This window comes from Neopsephotus bourkii, unplaced genomic scaffold, assembly GCF_033783945.1.
Source record: "Neopsephotus bourkii isolate Nb327-2 ecotype Australia unplaced genomic scaffold, CSIRO-AGI_Nbou_v1 NB_668, whole genome shotgun sequence".
NCBI lineage: Eukaryota > Metazoa > Chordata > Aves > Psittaciformes > Psittacidae > Neopsephotus > Neopsephotus bourkii.
The window spans coordinates 2798474-2814939 of NW_026901167.1; the positions used below are offsets into that span (position 1 = coordinate 2798474).

The window sequence follows — 16466 nt, forward strand, 5'->3', positions numbered from 1 at the left end:
GGAAAGAGGGGATCACCTGCAGGGAAGAGGCACATGTGGTGGACACTAGTCTCAGGTGGTGACAGCATCATCCTGGCTTGGATGATAATTCCAGCTCATGTGCGCTGCAGAGACCCTGCACCCATCTCAAAGGCTGATGAGCTAAAAGAGCACCTTCATCCAAGTTTCCAGTGCGCCCTGGTTACCCATGTGGCTGGGAAAAAGAACTGCCTTCTACAGCATTGGCTAACCATGGGCCATGCATGAAGGAGAAACTTGCACGGAAAACAGCAGGTCTCAGCACCCAAAGGGAGTGGCAGGCCCATTTGTACCTCCTACACAGGTAGGCTCTCCAGGAAAGACCCAATGGACATTTGCACTGTGCAGCTTTCCTCTGTCCCAAGGAAACGAAGGATTGCTCTTGAAAAACTGGAGGCCCAGAAGGCTTCATTTGCTGACCACCCCATGGGGATGGGCAAGTTTCCATTTGGAAGAAGCTCCTTAGCCTGCAGCTGAGCATTCAGCCATAGGATCTGCAACAGTCTCAATGGGTCCAAGAACTCCCCCTCACCAGCCCAAAGTGGACAGACAGCAGGTCTAGGTGGGAGACAATGGCTTGAATGAGAAAAGACAAGCTATGGAAAATGAGCAGAGTTTCTGCCACAGCAGAATCAAAAGCAAAGTTGATTGTCCCACAGACCAATGATTCAGAGCTAAGGGAAGCAAGATCCTCCTGCCGCAAAGCTCCATGTGCTACATGTTCAGGCTTCCAGGAAAGCTGCAGCCTGTTCTTTGCTCTCATCCCAGCACCAGCCAGGAGCTGTAATGGAGCTGCGCTGCCTGCACCAGTCATGACTTCTGACCCTCTATCCTCTCCAGCTGGATGGCCCCATGCAGAGCCAGTTCCCCTTGGAAGTCTCTGGGCACAGTTCTGTGGCAGAAGCTCAATCCCTCATCACACAGACTGTTCCCAGCAAAGGAATGGCCACTTTCATTGTCAGCAAGCACTCCCAAGATCACTGGGGTGGCAGCAGCCACTGGGTCACAAGAATGAATGGTTTTGGACAACCACTGGCTGCAGGAGAAGAAGCAAGTAGTCAGCAGCTCTGCTCAAGATGGGCCTGAAATCCAGACTGTCCCTTGTGAGCTGGCAACACAGCTACCAGGTCCACAGGAGACCCTGGCTGGACCAGGCAGAAGCTATTCCTCACCATGCAGTGACAAACTGCTCCTCCCAAAATCCCACACACAGCATTCTGGGCTGGAAAACTCTTTGCATAAGCACACGGCAGGCCCTGGCTCCGTCACCCTTCCTCAAGCTTAGCAGTATGGCACAGTCCTGGGACAAGGGTGTCCACAGCTATCCCACAACTGGCGATACCAGGACGCACAGAGGGTCCAATGCCACCAGTGTCATTCATCAAGCATGGCAGCTGCTGGGGCAGATCAGCTCAGCTCAGCTGAGTGCTCACCACTGCTGACAAGCTTTTCCTTGGCTGCCCTCAAAGCCCTGTGCCTCACAGGGTGCACGGAGAAGCAGCTGAGGCATACTGAAGGGTGGTGCCCCACATGCCGAAAAGCAAAGTTCTTGGCGGACCTCCAGAGGTGTGGCAGAGACGGGGCTCAGAGGGTGGTGGTGGTTAAGGTACCTCTCAGTTTGTGGTCCATGGCTCCAAGGAGAAATGGTGTGAAACAAGCTCCCCTCTGCGGGCAGAGCTTGCTCTCTGTGCCTGTGTCCCAAAAGCAGTGTTACTAGTCCCTCACAAGAGAGATGCCTTGAAAGGAGCGGGCAAATAGAACAGCATGGCTAGGTCTGTGGAATCACTTGATGAGCTACAGGAGCCAGCAAGTTTAACACCTCTTCCTCCCCTGGGCAGCAGGCCAGTATGTTTCCCATCAAGCAGACTCCCCCCGGGCACCCCTGCGCCAGCAGAAAGTAGAAACCAACTGTTCCTTATCCACGTCACTCCAACGTGCTGCCACTTGAGCAGTTGCCTCATGTAGCCTTTTATGGAGGGTGGCTCTTGGAGGGCAGGTTGGGAGTCCCCTTGCTGGGGGAACCTGCTGTTTCTGGCAGAGCAGCTCTGCTTTGCTGACTAAGCAGCACTGACATCCAGGGCTTCCCCCATCTTGCATTCAGTCCAGTGCTGTCAGAAGAGGAACCAAGAAGAGTCTAAAGATGGAGGATGAGGTCTCTCGCCAGAAGATTGTCTTGGTTTCCCCTCCTTGGTGCACCCCAGTCAGGGTTTTACATCTCACGTCTTTTGCTGCCAGAGAGGGCGGCAAAGCCCCGAGCCTGTGATGCAGGTATCTGTTGAAGCTGGACGAACCAAAGCGAGTCCCACCGTAAGCTGCAGGTATTTTAGCAAGATCACACAGATTATCTAGGAGATCATGGCCTATGAAAGACCAAGCAGAATGAGACTACACAAGTGTCCAAGGGCCAAGCGATGTCTTGTCACTGTCACTACGAGCACCTTCCATCCTGAGGGACCCCAAAGCACTTTGCAATCTTCCATGAGCAACTGGCTCAAGTTAATGATAGGAAATGGGGCAACAGGCAGTTAAAATCTCCTCTCCAGCTGGAACTCCACAGATGCAGAATGGGGTTATCCGGGACACGGGGTTGGCAACTCCTCAAAGCTGCAGCGATCTTTGGGTAAGTGGTAGGAATCCAATCTAACATCACAAGACAAGAGTGCTTCCAGCAGCTCATCGCTCCCTCAAGATCGTTCTAGGTTCAGCTCTGGCTGAGGAGAGCCCACCTACAGCATCACCAGCACCACTTCCTGCAGCACCCTGCTTTTTCCTTGAATGTTTCCCATCCAAGCACTGACCTGGCCCAATCCTGATTAGTTTATGAGATCTGAGAAGGTCACAGCTCGGAGGTGGTGTGGGGCTGCAGGTGGATTATCATGCCAAACCACGCTGTCCCCTAACCCTGTAAATCGAGTTCTCCGCTGGCAACATGAGGATGTTAAATCCCTGAGTATCCTCGCTAAGAGTGTGAGCTACAGGCAGCACGCTGGCACCGGCTCCTCCCGTCTGGGCCCTGTGTGTCATAGAACCATAGACGTTAGAGATGGAGAAGCCCCATTAGGTCCCACTCCGTCCTTTTCCCCCCCCAAGGGCCAGTGCAGGATTGTTCCCTAGCGTCTCATCCAGTCCTGGGCAGGAAGCTTCCACCCCTTGCTGTTCAGTCTTCCCTGTGTCTCCTGGACTGAGCTATGCAGGTCCCCTCCCTCCCTCCTACTCACTGTTCAGCAGGCTCTCGGGCCCCTTCTGCGTGTCCAGGTTGGGCTGGTTCTGTTGGTTGTAAAATCGCAGCAGACACTGCTGGTTGCAGAAGTGTTTGATTTGCCCCCGCCAGTGGATGGTTTCCAGCAGCTTCCCCTGACGCTTGCAGGCATGGCACCGAGCTGCCTAAAGCCCGCATCAGCAGGAGAGAAACAACGAGTAACTAACCACACCCCCTCCGAGTGCAACACAACTCTCCGGTGAAAGGTGCACATAGCAAGGCGCTGTGAGCTTCCCCACAGCAGTGCCCTGCCAGTGCCAGCCGGGGCCTCCAGCGGTGCGAACTTCTCACAGCAGCACTGGCCGCGGATCCAGCACTGTGAGCTTCCTCAGTGCAGTGCTCTGGCAGGATCAGCTGGGGACTCCAGCTACGTGAGCTTCCCCGTAGCAATGTCCCGTCATTGCCAGGCAGGACTCCAGCAGTGCCAGGTTCTCCGCAGCAGTGCCAGCCAGACTCCAGCAGTGCGAACTTCCTCAGTGCAATGCCCACATATCTGGGTGCTGTGCCCACCACAGCACTTAGCACAAGCTGCCAGTGCCAATACTGACCTTGAAGTACCAGAGCAAGTATTTGCTTTTGCAGTCTTCACTACAGAAGTCCCAGGTACTGCCCTCCAGCTGCTCGGTGACCGCCCGCTGGCAGGTCTGAGAACAGTAGGTGCACGTGATGCAGCACAGGCCCAGGTTCTTGGTGAAATCCTGTTTGTAAAGAAGCACACACCCTGCGGAGAAACAATAGGAGTGAAACCTTCCCAGGATGAACTGGGGGGCCTCCCTGACCCAAACATGACCAGAATCCAGGTCTGCGGAGACAACAGAGCACACGCAACACACTGTAGGGAACAATCCAGCACTGGCCCCTGGGGCTGGGATAAGATGGGACCTCATGGGGACTTGCCATCTCTCACCTCCATGCTTCTAGGAAGACTCTGACTCCAACCTCCTGTGTGCAGGAACCCAGCAGGGAGGGCAAGGCCAGGTCAGGCCAGCCCAGACGCAAGAGTAGAAGTGCATGATGACAGGAGGAGCGGAGCTGCCACCTGCTGTCTCCCCAGCCCCCAGAGAGAGAAAAGCTGTGAGAAAGCCCTCCCCAAGGACACAATGAATGGTAAAGATCTTGCCCTAGGGCCTGGCTGGACAGCAAGCCATCCCCACGACAGTCCTCCCTTCACTGCATGGCAAGGCGCTCGCCCCAGGGCCTGGCTAAGACAGTCTCCCCTCTGTTCCTCTCCATGCTCTCTTCTCCTCCCCCAGCATGGGCTGGCCTGGGAGCTCTGCCTCTCCTGTGCCTTCCCCAAGTACCTTCGCTGCAGAAGTTCTTCTCCACTCCAGAGAAGCGGATCTTCTCATGCAACAGCTTCTCCTGCTTGCAGTGCTCACACTGAGACACCACCCCATGCAGCCGCTTGAAGTCCTCACAGCAGTCCTTGCAACAGAACTGATACACCTTGTCCTGCCAAAGAGACCACCACCTGGTCAGCCAGGCTTGGCAGGAGCTCCCACGCTTCCCAGGGAAGCAAGAGCCAGACTGCAGGTTGAGCCAAGTCCCCAGCTCTCCTGGCACACAGTTTGGCAGAAGAGGTCTCCTCCTGCCTTTCTGACATGCGGCTGAACATCAGGAGCGCAGCATTTGGCGCGCAGTCTCCAGGCACATTTCTGCAGCTAAGGCCTTCAGAGCACTGGCACAGAAGGAGCTCTGCTTTGAGCAGCAAGAAGAAGGAGGTGGGGTTGGCCTCCACCTCGACACTCCCTTGGGGAAAAGTCCTCACCTGCCAGTCCAGGATCTCTGGCTTCCCACTGAAAAGATTGTGGCAGTAATGGCAGTTGAGGTGGATCCCACCTTCCGGGCTGGTGCGCTGCAGGAGACAAAGACAGCTCATGGAGAGAGACACCCGCAGAGGGCAGCAAGCACCCGCTTCGCACTGCCATCATCTCCTGCCTCCTCCACCACTTGCAGCAGCTGGCTTGCCCCTGCTCAGCCCTGTGCCTGGGGCCACCGTCAGTGACTCACAGTTAGTCCATCACATCATGTTTCGAGCTCCTGGCAAGCAGATTCTTGAGCAATTTCACTTTTCTTCCAGTGTACTGGGCCCAGCTCTTCTCAGGAAGGCAAGCTTTCAAGCTGCCATCCCTCTGGATTTAAACATATTAAAGAGATGGGGGATCCACTACCTCTTCTGAGAATTCCTCTATCAGATTTTGAAACACAGGGGCCTAGTTTCTATTTTCAAGGTAACAGAACTTCAGAATTCAAGCAGATGTTCTCATCCCACCTTTCTCTGCTAGATTAAACAGCCATTTAGCACTCTGTCTTGTCCACAAGGACTTATTTGTTAACAAAGTCATCTTCCTGATTTTCTTTCTGATAACCTCAGATATGGTGCTCTCTGAGTGCCTCAGTACGTGCATTTTTCCAGCCCAACTGTAATCTTTTTTTTTTTTAGCCTACTTCAATTTTTTCTTCGATACTGAAAATCAATTGGACATTCCATGAACACCCTCCCTATCTGTGCAACATTCTAAGTAGCTCTTTTGCTCCCTAGCCCCCAGACTTTAACTCTCTGTTCCTCTGCTTGTACTTGCAATAAGTTAATTAATCCTTCTCTCTGTGGTTGTAAACTGAGATATTCACACTGAATGGCTTACCTGCTGTACTCGCAGGGCCTTTGTAAAATCTTTCCTTTCGCAGACCTTGCATCCCCATACTACCTGAGTAAGGTTGATACAGATCTTGCAGTAAAGCAATGCTTTGTTCAAGCACACGTTAGGAGGAATCACACTTGTCAGGCAATCCAATCGCTTTCCTTTCTATGACTGCCCTGACCTCAGCAGGAGTTAACACTTTACCGGTTTTTGTTTCATCTCCAAAATGTTATCATGCTTACTTTGACTTTATTGCCAGATGATTGACGAAGATGTTAAACTCCTTGGGCTTAACACCAATCCCCAAGAAGGCATTTTGAAACACTCTTGCCAGTGGTTTTCCTGACGCAAGTGTGTTCTAAGATCCGCCAGCAAGACAGCTCCCAGTCCAGGTTAGGCATGGGTTTACTCACAGGTTACAATCCCGACTTCATGTGGCAATAAATTCAAGTTACATGAGTTAAGTGAAGACTCTGGTGACTGGAAAAAGGGACACATTGCAACCATTTTTAAGAAGGATAGGAAGGAGGACCCTCAGAACTACCAACCTGTCAGCCTCACTTCTGTGCCTGGCAAGCTCATGGAACAGGTCCTCCTAGGAGCTATGCTAAGGCATGCAGAGGACAAGACAACATGGCTTTACTAAGAGCAAGTCTTGCCTGACCAACCTAGTGGCCTTCTATGACGGAGGGACTGCATCATTGGACAAGGGAAGAGCTATGGATGTCACATCTGTCTGGACTTCTGTAAGGCCTTTGACACAGTCCCACACAACATCCTTCTCTCTAAATGGTAGTGATGTGGGTTCCGTGGATTGACTATTCGGTGGACGAGGAATTGGTTGCATGGCTGCACCCAGAGGGTGGTGGTCAATGGCTTAATGTCCAGATGGAGATTAGTGACGAGTGGTGTCCCTCAGGGGCTCGTATTGAGGCCAGTATTATTTAACATCCCCATCAATGATGGAGACAGTGGAAACGAGCACCCTCACAAGTCTGCCTCTGACACCAAGCTGTGTGGTGCTGTTGACATGGTGAAGGGAAGGGATGGGATCCAGAGAGTGTGGGACAAGCTCAAGAAGTGGGCCCATGTGAACCTCATGAGGTTCAATAAGGGCAAGTGCAGGGTCTTGCACGTGAGTCAGGGCCACCCCAGTATCAATAAAGGCTGGAGGATGAAGGGATTGAGAGCAGCCCTGCCAAGGACTTTGGGGTACAAGTGCATGAAAAGCTGGACATAGCTGACAATGTGTGCTCGCAACCCATAAACCGACCACATCCTGGGCTGCATCCAAAGGAGCGTGGCCGGCAGGTTGAGGAAGTTAATTCTGCCCTTCTACTCTGGTCTGGTGCAACCCCACCTAGAGTATTGTTTCCAGCTCTGAAGGCCTCAGCACAGGAAAGACATGGACCTGCTGGAGCAGGTCTAGAGAAGGACCACAAAGATGCTCTGAGGGCTGAATGAGACAGGCTCAGAGAGTTGGGGCTGCTTGGCCTGGAGAAGAGAAGGCTCCAGGGAGACCTTACTGCAGCCTTTCAATACTTAAAGGAGCTTGTAAGAAAGACGGAAACAAACCTTTTAGTAGGACTTGCTGCAATAGGACAAGATGTAACGGTTTTCATTTAAAAGAAGGAAGATTTAGATTAGATAAAAGGAAGAAATTTTGTGCAATGAGGTTGATAAAATCCTGGCACAGGTTGGCCAGAGAGGTGGTGGATGCCCCATCCCTGGAGATGGCCCAGCAGGCCAGGCTGGATGTGGTTCTGAGCAACCTGGTCTCGTTGAAGATGTCCCTGCTCATGGCAGAGTATGGGACTGGATTGGACTGGATGAGCTCTGAAGGTCCCTTCTAATCCAAACTATTCTAGAATTTAAGTCTTATGAAGTCTACAAGTATAGAACCTCTACAGGCACTCTACGAAAACCATTCATGATCGCAGCAAAGGATAACATCAAACAAACAAAAAAACCCCCACCAACCAAAACCCAAAAAAAGAAAATCCAGCACAAAAAGCACAAGAAAAAAAACCTCACAAACCCAAATGCTGCAACTGTCAGTAACTAACTCTCTACCTCCGAATTCTCTAAGGTTTTCACAGTTGCCCAAAGCATGTCCTGACCTAAGTTTCCCAGGTCGTCCTGCCTGTTGCGTTGTTCTTTGACGACTCTACAAAACTAGTATTCTTCCAGTTGCCTTTGAATACCACATTTCACATATGCTGAAACATAACATGAGGAGATTGAAAACCACTAGTCAAGCCTTTGAGGATTATTAAACATGAGGTATTCAGGCCTTCTGCTTGTCAACTTTAAGGCAACACATCCTAGAAGTCTTGTGTTCCTTCGTGACACCTTGCTCAGAGGGCAGCTCTTCCCCTTTCCACCCCACTAGAAGGTGCCCACCATGCTCTGCTAGCTTTCTGCTGCGCTTTTGCTCACGTCCTCATAAGGCCATTACATCCCAAACCACTCACACAGCACACCTCTGCACTGCACTCCCACTGAGCAGAACCTGATAGATGGGACTGAATTACAGTCCACCTTATCCCAACGGAGAGAGGGAAGATAGGGCCAAGACTGAGTTACGAGCAGCTACAGTCACTAGAACTCTTGTACTCCATCAGACTTTCTTATAGACCCTCCCTGAGGAGCTTGAGGAAGCTGAAGCCTCTGCTAAGTGTGAAAGGAGGCACAAGCTCTATTGCCCAGCCCAGCATGAAGGATATTTCAGTACCTGGAATTTGGTCCAGCAGCTGGGGCTGCAGAACTGGTAGACAACCCGGTCTGTCTTGTTGTAATAGCAGGGTTCAGATAAACTCTTTCTGCAGAAGCTGCAGGGTCTAGGGGCACCTGATGAAACAGATAGGCATTGGTGAGGGCAGCAGCACAGGATGTGGGACTGGATTCTGAGGATGGCATGGAAGCTGCTCACTCATTCTTGGTATGCCAAGCTATTATCAAAAAGCAAGGGACAAGAACACCAGGAAAATAAGAGCACCAGATTCTGCTAGGACAAAAATATTAAACATGGATGGAAAGCAGAGTGTTTCAAGGAAGTGACCCTGGCTCTACAGGAATTTGGACAAAACAGGCTGCATATTGCATCAGAGACCACACTCATTCCTGGACACCCTGGTACTCCATGTAATGGGAAGAGCAATGCCAGTACAGTACAGCACTATAGGTGCTTTCTGAATTCTCAAGAACAGCTATGTATACTACCCCTCACTATTAAAAATGTCTACTTGCAAGGGTTCCTCCCTCTCCAAATCTCCTCCACTTCTCTCACTAGACTCCTCCCCAGGCAAGCAACACACCTTCTTTCCAGCCTCATCCACAAGCAATAAATGGTACCAAGGAAGGAGCTAGAATGGACAGGTGACTGGTTCCCTGTATGTAGGTGCTCTTACCAACCAAGCCTGACTGCTTCACTTTGTGGGAGGTAGTGCAGCAAATGGAGCAGAACAGGCCCATCTTGCCACTGCGATCCACGTTGGGCAGCATGTCAAAGTTCTTGCACAGTGTCTTGCACCACATGCATGGGTAGACCCGAGTGTTCTTCTGCAAACACAGAGCAGAACAGAGTTGCCAGGGACACCATCATAGCCAATGAGGTCCAACCCTCATATCCTACCCCACGATCCCTACTACTGGACAGCTCTCCTGCAGGAACACCTGATGCCAGAGCCACGGTCATAGTCTGCAGGTTCAGGCTGCCTTTGGCACCTCACCTCAACTCATGGATACTCTGGCAGGAATACAGAGTTTGGCAATCCCACCAAAACAGTTAAGCACAGCCTGCTCAGGCTACAGAAGAATATGTCCATCTTTGGGGAGACATCCAAAAGAAGCCAGCCCATACTAGCTACATGTATCAGTGTCACCACACAGTCCAGCTTATGGAGTGCCTGACCCATGCTCAGGTCCAAGAGGTGCTGTATAAAGAATAAATAAATTCTGTTGGCCTGATCTGAAGTTTCTCCACAGCAATCTCTTAAATGCTTTGTCAGCAGTAAAAGGTCAAGGGAATTCAATTCACCTGCTACTGCATGAAGTGCCCTGTGCCACCCAAAGCAAAAGAGCTGTGTGCCCACAAAGAACCCCCACCCCAGGCAGCTGTCTCCACTCACTTTCTTGTAACTGTTGAGACAGGCAGAGTCGCAGAAGCGTTTCTGCTGGCCTTCGTGGAAGAGGTACTCCAGTGGCAAGCCCTTGTTGTAGATGTAAAGTCCACAGTTATCACAGCAGTTGGTTTTCAGCCCCTTGGTGGCCCGGAACTTGGTGAAGCAGGCATCACTGCAGATGCGGTGAACCACGCTCCCATTGCTGACCTCATGCTGGATCTGCAAAGACATCGCTCCTGTCACTCCCCCAGACCACCGTATGCCTCCTTCCAGCACGTGTGCACCACTACAACCATGTCCCCTGGGAGAACAGGCTGTTACATGTAAACTGGGGCAAGTACCACGATGGAAGCTGGAGCAGACTCAGGCTGACCTCCATCACCAAAAGTCAGCAGAGCTATCTGGGAGAGCAGAGTAGCAGGAAGCAGTGAGCTTCAGGGTGGGGAGAAGCAGAAGCCTTATTTCTTCTGCTGTAACAAGGGCTGGTTCACAGTAACAAGGAAGGACCTGGCAGTGAAGTCCAAGCCGATTCAGGTGCTGAGACCTCACACCATGGGTGAACCCAACAAATGCCCTGTGATGGCCCCCAGGCAGGACCAAGTTCTGCAGGTCACAAGCACCTCATCCAGGACATGAAGCACAAGGGATCCATTTACCTCACCAGGTTTGTAGCAGACGCTGCAGCGGCTGGTGTCCAGTACATCTGCAGACTGATGTGGTGGTCTATGCTGCTGGGCCTCATAGAGGGAGAGGCAGACAGAGGTGCAGAACTCATGGAAAGAGCCTCCTGAACCGATCTGGGCAACCACAGAGTCCTTGGTGTTCCAGATCTCCCTGGGATATGGAGGGGATGTGTTACTGCAGAGGCACACCAGTTCTGCCAGGAAGATACGGGACGGCACACTGCAATGCACAGGACTTCCTAGGGTCCCAAAAGGGTGGCAAGAACTGTCTCAGCACCTGCTGTCCCAAGCCAGAGATACGGTGCCTGAAGATGGAGCATGCAGAAGGTGGTTTTGAGAGGAGGCTGAGATATGGGGCATCGAGTGTGTGGACAGGCAGGAAAAAGCAGTAACGTGAAGAGGGTGTAGGGAGCATGGGGATATATGGTGTGTGAAGGAAGACATGAGGCAGCAGCTGGCATTGGACAGGAGTGATGTGGATGAATGGGAAGCATGAGGGTCACAGGGATAGGGACTGGCAGGTAGAGCTGTGGGGTAGGTGGATGGGGTCACAAGCAGGGGAGCATTGAAGAGAGGGAAAGGAACACACACTTTTTACAGAAGGTGCATATCTTCTTGCCAGGTGGTCTTTTGGAAAAGGTGGTGAGACAGGAGCTGGAGCAGAAGAGCTGAGGGAGCCCTTTCCGCTGGTAGGCAGTCTGGCCCTTCTGCAGCAGTGTCTGGCAGTTGGCACAAGTCATCTTGGTGACAGTAGAGCGGGCAGCTCGCTGAGCTAGCTGAGTGCGTAAAGACATGCGACTCGAGCGGCGGGTACGAAAAGGAACAAAATCCTCATCATTGGGATCATCCACCATGGCATCAGAATCTTCGTCAGAGACCGGAACTGCAAAGCAGCAGTGAAAGATGCACAGAAATCCCTCATCAGAAACTGAGACAGAAACCTCCGCCATGAGACACATGATGAGGCTTTCTGGGGTCACCTTTCTGGAGTCCCTCTACATGCTTTGTGCCTGTCTGGGTGGAATGATAAAGGGACCCTTAAACGGTATTCTGTTGGAACTGGAGATGAGTCAGAAGGTTTTTGAGCAAACCAGAGTTAAGCCCGATTTCTCCCTAGGAATCAGGATTTGCCAAGATTGAGCAGAAGGCCAAAGTGAACATTTACAGCAGGAAACCCTTCAAGCCCTTAAAGGGACCCAGCTGGATCACCGGCTTCCAACAGAGGCAGGCAATGAAGGAGCAACATATAAATACTAGGGCATAGCAGGGTGACACTCAACATCTCACCCAGACACTTCATGGTCTCGTGCAGGAAAACCTCTAAATGTAATCTTCCTTCAGAGAGCCTGCAGCCATAGAGACCAAAGGCAGAAAGTTCCTGGCTGAGGAGATAGAAGACAGATTTTCTGGGAACAACCCATCTTCCTCTATTACTTGGTGTTTGTAAAAATATTACAACCCTCCCTTTAATGTAAGCACCCTGAGAAAGCAAGGCCAAGTACCCTTCCAAGAGGAAGATCTGTACAGAAGCTCCAGAGTTCCCACTGCACTCACACCATGAGCCATGTGCCTACAGTAATCCTGCACCCTGTTCTTGGACTGAACACAGGCACTGGCCAGCCCTAGTTACTCACTGCTCTCTGAGGAGTTCACAGTTTCAGGCCTGGCAACTTCTGATCTTCTGGCTCGTTCACTTCTTTTCTGCTCCTAGGAGACATTAAAAAAATATTTAGGCTAAGCATCTGCTAGGACAACCAGGGACAAATATCCCAGATCATGGTGGAATTCCAACTTCTGGGATCTGCTTTCCTAGTAACTAGGCTGAAAACAGGTAATTCCACAGATACCTGACCAGAGCTGGCAAGACAGGAGATAGGAGGAAGCAGGCTTATGAGAATGACATTCCAAGTGGAGACAGCAGAAACACTCTGAAGACACATTACAGCACAGTGGCAGTGCACAGGGATCACTCCATCACAAGAGACATGCAAACACCAGAGGGGTGATGAGACAGCCAGTGTCCCTCACAGGGTCTGACAATGTCAGCCACCCTCTATGCTCCTGTAGCATATATACTTTGACTGCATTATTCTTACCTTCTCAGTTGGCAGCTCGCTTCCCTTCCCAGACAGGCCTTCTCCTGGAACAGAAGCACAAAAGACGTTTGCATCTAACATCTTGCTTTTCTCTAACAGAAGGGGACAGGCGTTCCTCAAATGCAGCCACCCTTTGGGTCAGTCTGCACATGAGGCCTCAGACAGTCCTGGCTAAGAAGCACAGTTCTGGTGGTGATCAGACACAGGAAAGCTCCAAAACCACCTACAGCCAGAGATACAAACACACGGCCTGGGAGAAGTCCTTCAAGGGGGAGACCTCTCTGCAAGGGAGAGGCATGCTGGACAGTTGCCTTCAACTGCTTCTGACCAAGACTGAGGATCTCCTGAGCAGGTCCAGCCTAGGCAGAGGGGCTTTGCCTATTTTGCCTATTCACCTTCTGGTTGACCCTCAGTTTCAGCAAAGGAACTCCAGTGATGAAGAGCACGAGCTAAGCTGAGGTGCAGCTGCAGCTTTATCAGGGAACCTCCTAGCTGACACAAGCACCAAAAAATGAAGTTAAAGCTATGAAAGCTAGAGCAAAAGTTTGTGTGCATCAAGGGAGGAGCTGCCAGATCATTATTCCCTGTAAGCAAGGCTCCTTCCCCAAATCTAGCCCATCAGGAGCATTGACAATTTCCATAACAGGGGACAATGGGCAAAGTTGAAATGCAAAACAGACTCCAGCTTCAGCAGTGTGCAGGATGACCTCCTAAGCGAAACAAAGCCAAATTCTGCAGAGATAACAACCTACCTGCAGGTGGTGACGCTTCCTGTGCTTTTAGTACACTGTTTTCTTTAAGTGAGCTGTTCCTACTATTAGCCCCTTCCTCTGCCTGGTTTTCCTCTGTGGGCCCAGGGGGCAAAGCTGCAGTTCTGTTGTCCATGCTCAGTTCCACCTCTGATTCCCCTGTTGGCCCTTCCCTCTGCACAGGTGAGCTTTTCCTTGCTGCCTTCAACCTTGTCTTCTTTGTCTGTTTAAGACTGGGCTGGGAGGGGGCCATTGGCAGACTTGAGGATTGCTCTGTGATTTCTTCCATGGCTGGGGCACTGCTGAGGTTCCCAGAGCCAGGAACAGGCTGTCGGGGTGATTCAGGGGTGTTGTCATCAGACAGTGCAGGAATAGCAGCAGCACCATCTTTCTTAATATCCCCAGAATCACTTCTTGGTGAATCTCCCCCTTCTTTCCATGTCTCTGGAACAAGAGCTTCCCTAGAGAGGGCAGATGAGTCTGCTGGTCTATCCTCCACTTCTTGGGAAGGATGTACCTTATACAGCGCATCCAGACCCTCTGATTTATCCAGCTCCGCCAAGTCAGAAGTTTTATCCGAGTCATCCAAGACAGCAGGTTTATCTAGAACGAGGTTATTTGACTTGCTTAGTTCAGACAGGCTGTCTGCTTTCACTAGAAGGCCCAAGTTCCTATCTGCAGTCATTTGCTTGGACTGATCCCAGTCAGGGGGCTGAAGTACTGAAACTTCCTCAGTAGAAGCTGTCTGGGAGCCCAGGAGATCTTCACCAAACTCCATGTCAGCAGGAAGATCACCAATAAGCGGTTTGTCAGGCAAGGACAAGGGGTCCAAAGATCCTGGGAATTCGCTGGAATCCATTTAGAAGATGGCAACTGGAAAGGAGAGAAAGACTTGCAAGTTAATGAAAAGCAGTCTAACACAGCACATGAATTGTCCACTCTTCTGAACAATGTTGGAGTAAAACAAGGCAGCAGGACACAGCAAACCTTTGGGAACTCTACAGTCTCCATACACCTCATCACAGCATGGCAACCAGACTTGTTTATGATAAATGACACAGTGGGGTATCAGAAATGACTTGAGTACCAACTTGAGGCTTCACACAGCTGCTCTGTGGTGTGCAATGCCCCCTTCCCTGCCTTTGTCTGTCTCGCCAGACCTAAATAACCTGCTCTGTTCTTTCTCCTGGTCTTTACTCAGGGAGCTTATGTATCTGTTTTTAAAATAACTTTTCTCTTAAACATAGAGGCAGAAAGATCTTTACAGGTCTGTAGACTGTGCTTTGAACAAGATACAGAATGACAAGATGCAGGAATTTTGTCAGAGGACAGATACAAACAGATATCAACCACATGAACCATAAACTACAGCTATAGCATAGTCTCAAAACTGTAGGAGATAATAGTCACAGAATCCCAGACTGGTTTGTGTTGGAAGGAACCTCAGAACTCACCCAGTTCCAGCCCTCTGCTATGGGCAGGGACCCCTTCCACGAGAGAGCTTGCTCCAAGCCCCTGTGTCCAACCTGGCCTTGAACACTGCCAGGGATGGGGCAGCCAGAGCTTCCCTGGGCACCCTGTGCCAGAGCCTCAGCACCCTCACAATGGTGCAAGCAAGACCAACAAACTTAATGGGAGACAATATTGGTCTTCATCAAGGAACGTAGTGATAGGACAAGGGGGGAATGGGTTCAAACTGAAACAATGGAGATTTAGGTTAGATACAAGGAAGAAACTCTTCAGTGTAACAGTGGTGAGGCAATGGAACAGGTTGCTTATAGAACATGATTCTGTGATTCTAAAACAAGCTGTTAGTAGACACTACAAGAAAGGCACAAGGATCAGAAGATGTGTCACCAACCTATCCACCCCTATTAGAAATATTCTAATTCTAAATTTGGCACTGTTTTAGGCCCTGAAGCAGAAGGTTCACTATTCCTGTCTATTGGGGCTTACTACAGGCATAACTCACCTATATAAATGAAGGAGGAATGCTGAAATAATTTCACTGGTGAAGGTTGATTAACTCTCATTGTATCCTTCCCCCTGAAAGAATAACCAAGTCCCACTCACAGATGGTGTTTGTTCAGAACTGAACAGGACATACTTGGACAGAGAAAGTACCCAACTTCTGAAATTCGTTCAAGCAAGACTTTAGGGAATTGTACCCTACTCCATACCCAGGAGTTCAAAATCACTGCCTCCTTAGTTTAACTTAAAACACAATGCCAATTTCTGTTTCACAGCAGCCGATAAGCACTGTTCCCACAATCACAAACAGAAACTACACAAGACGTGATCTTCAGAGATTGCCAGCAAGTTTCACCACTGAAGACTTTGATGATTCCATTTACTCTTTAGTTACAGAGGAGACTAAGCTTCTGGAATGAGCCAATTCAAGAGCAATTTGGGATCTAATATGTGTTTTCAGGTGGCTGACAGAAAGAATAACAAAGTAAAATAGAAATAAAGACATTTGAAAGCAAGCTCCTAAGGACTGGAAGCAGGTGAGAACCCTCCCAAGATGATAAACACATTTTTTCTGCTGTTCTGAAAGCAAACAATGCCTCCTTCTCCAAGATGCCCCCACCCAGATTTCCAGAGAGACAGCAGACCTTACAACAATAAGCAGCAGAAAGGTCAAGTCACCAGATGCATAAGGAAAGTTTATTTATAGGTATACTTAGCAAGGCTAACATCCTCCTCAAATTCACCTCCAGATACTTTACATGAGTCTGCAATGAACCACAGAGGCAATACTCATACAGTAGTTGCCAGTTTCAGCTGGCCTAGTCTTTGCTTGGTAGAAATAGACTCTGGGAACAGTTCAGAGCATAAGAAATCCATCTGGGCATTCCCTCCCAGAGAATAATGTAAGCATCAATTCAACTATGT

The 16466-nt window shown here is 50.3% G+C and overlaps 1 protein-coding gene across 5 annotated transcripts in view; it reads right to left on the reverse strand.

The window, feature by feature from the left end:
* ZMYM3 (zinc finger MYM-type containing 3) overlaps nucleotides 1–16466 on the reverse strand; it is a 33559-nt gene that overhangs the window by 8730 nt on the left and 8363 nt on the right. For 3 of the 5 annotated variants that reach the window (XM_061353302.1, XM_061353303.1, XM_061353307.1), the window contains exons 2-13: nucleotides 13575–14444; nucleotides 12823–12866; nucleotides 12361–12433; nucleotides 11318–11609; nucleotides 10700–10877; nucleotides 10050–10262; nucleotides 9330–9480; nucleotides 8654–8769; nucleotides 5046–5132; nucleotides 4579–4729; nucleotides 3826–3998; nucleotides 3237–3402 (exon numbers count right to left, since the gene is read on the reverse strand). In XM_061353302.1, coding sequence (XP_061209286.1) covers nucleotides 3237–3402; nucleotides 3826–3998; nucleotides 4579–4729; nucleotides 5046–5132; nucleotides 8654–8769; nucleotides 9330–9480; nucleotides 10050–10262; nucleotides 10700–10877; nucleotides 11318–11609; nucleotides 12361–12433; nucleotides 12823–12866; nucleotides 13575–14430 — 2500 coding nt within the window. In that variant the 5' untranslated portion in view covers nucleotides 14431–14444. Of the gene's footprint in view, nucleotides 1–3236; nucleotides 3403–3825; nucleotides 3999–4578; nucleotides 4730–5045; nucleotides 5133–8653; nucleotides 8770–9329; nucleotides 9481–10049; nucleotides 10263–10699; nucleotides 10878–11317; nucleotides 11610–12360; nucleotides 12434–12822; nucleotides 12867–13574; nucleotides 15039–16466 lie in introns of those variants that run through there. The other 2 variants (XM_061353304.1, XM_061353305.1) reach the window with 2 other exon arrangements.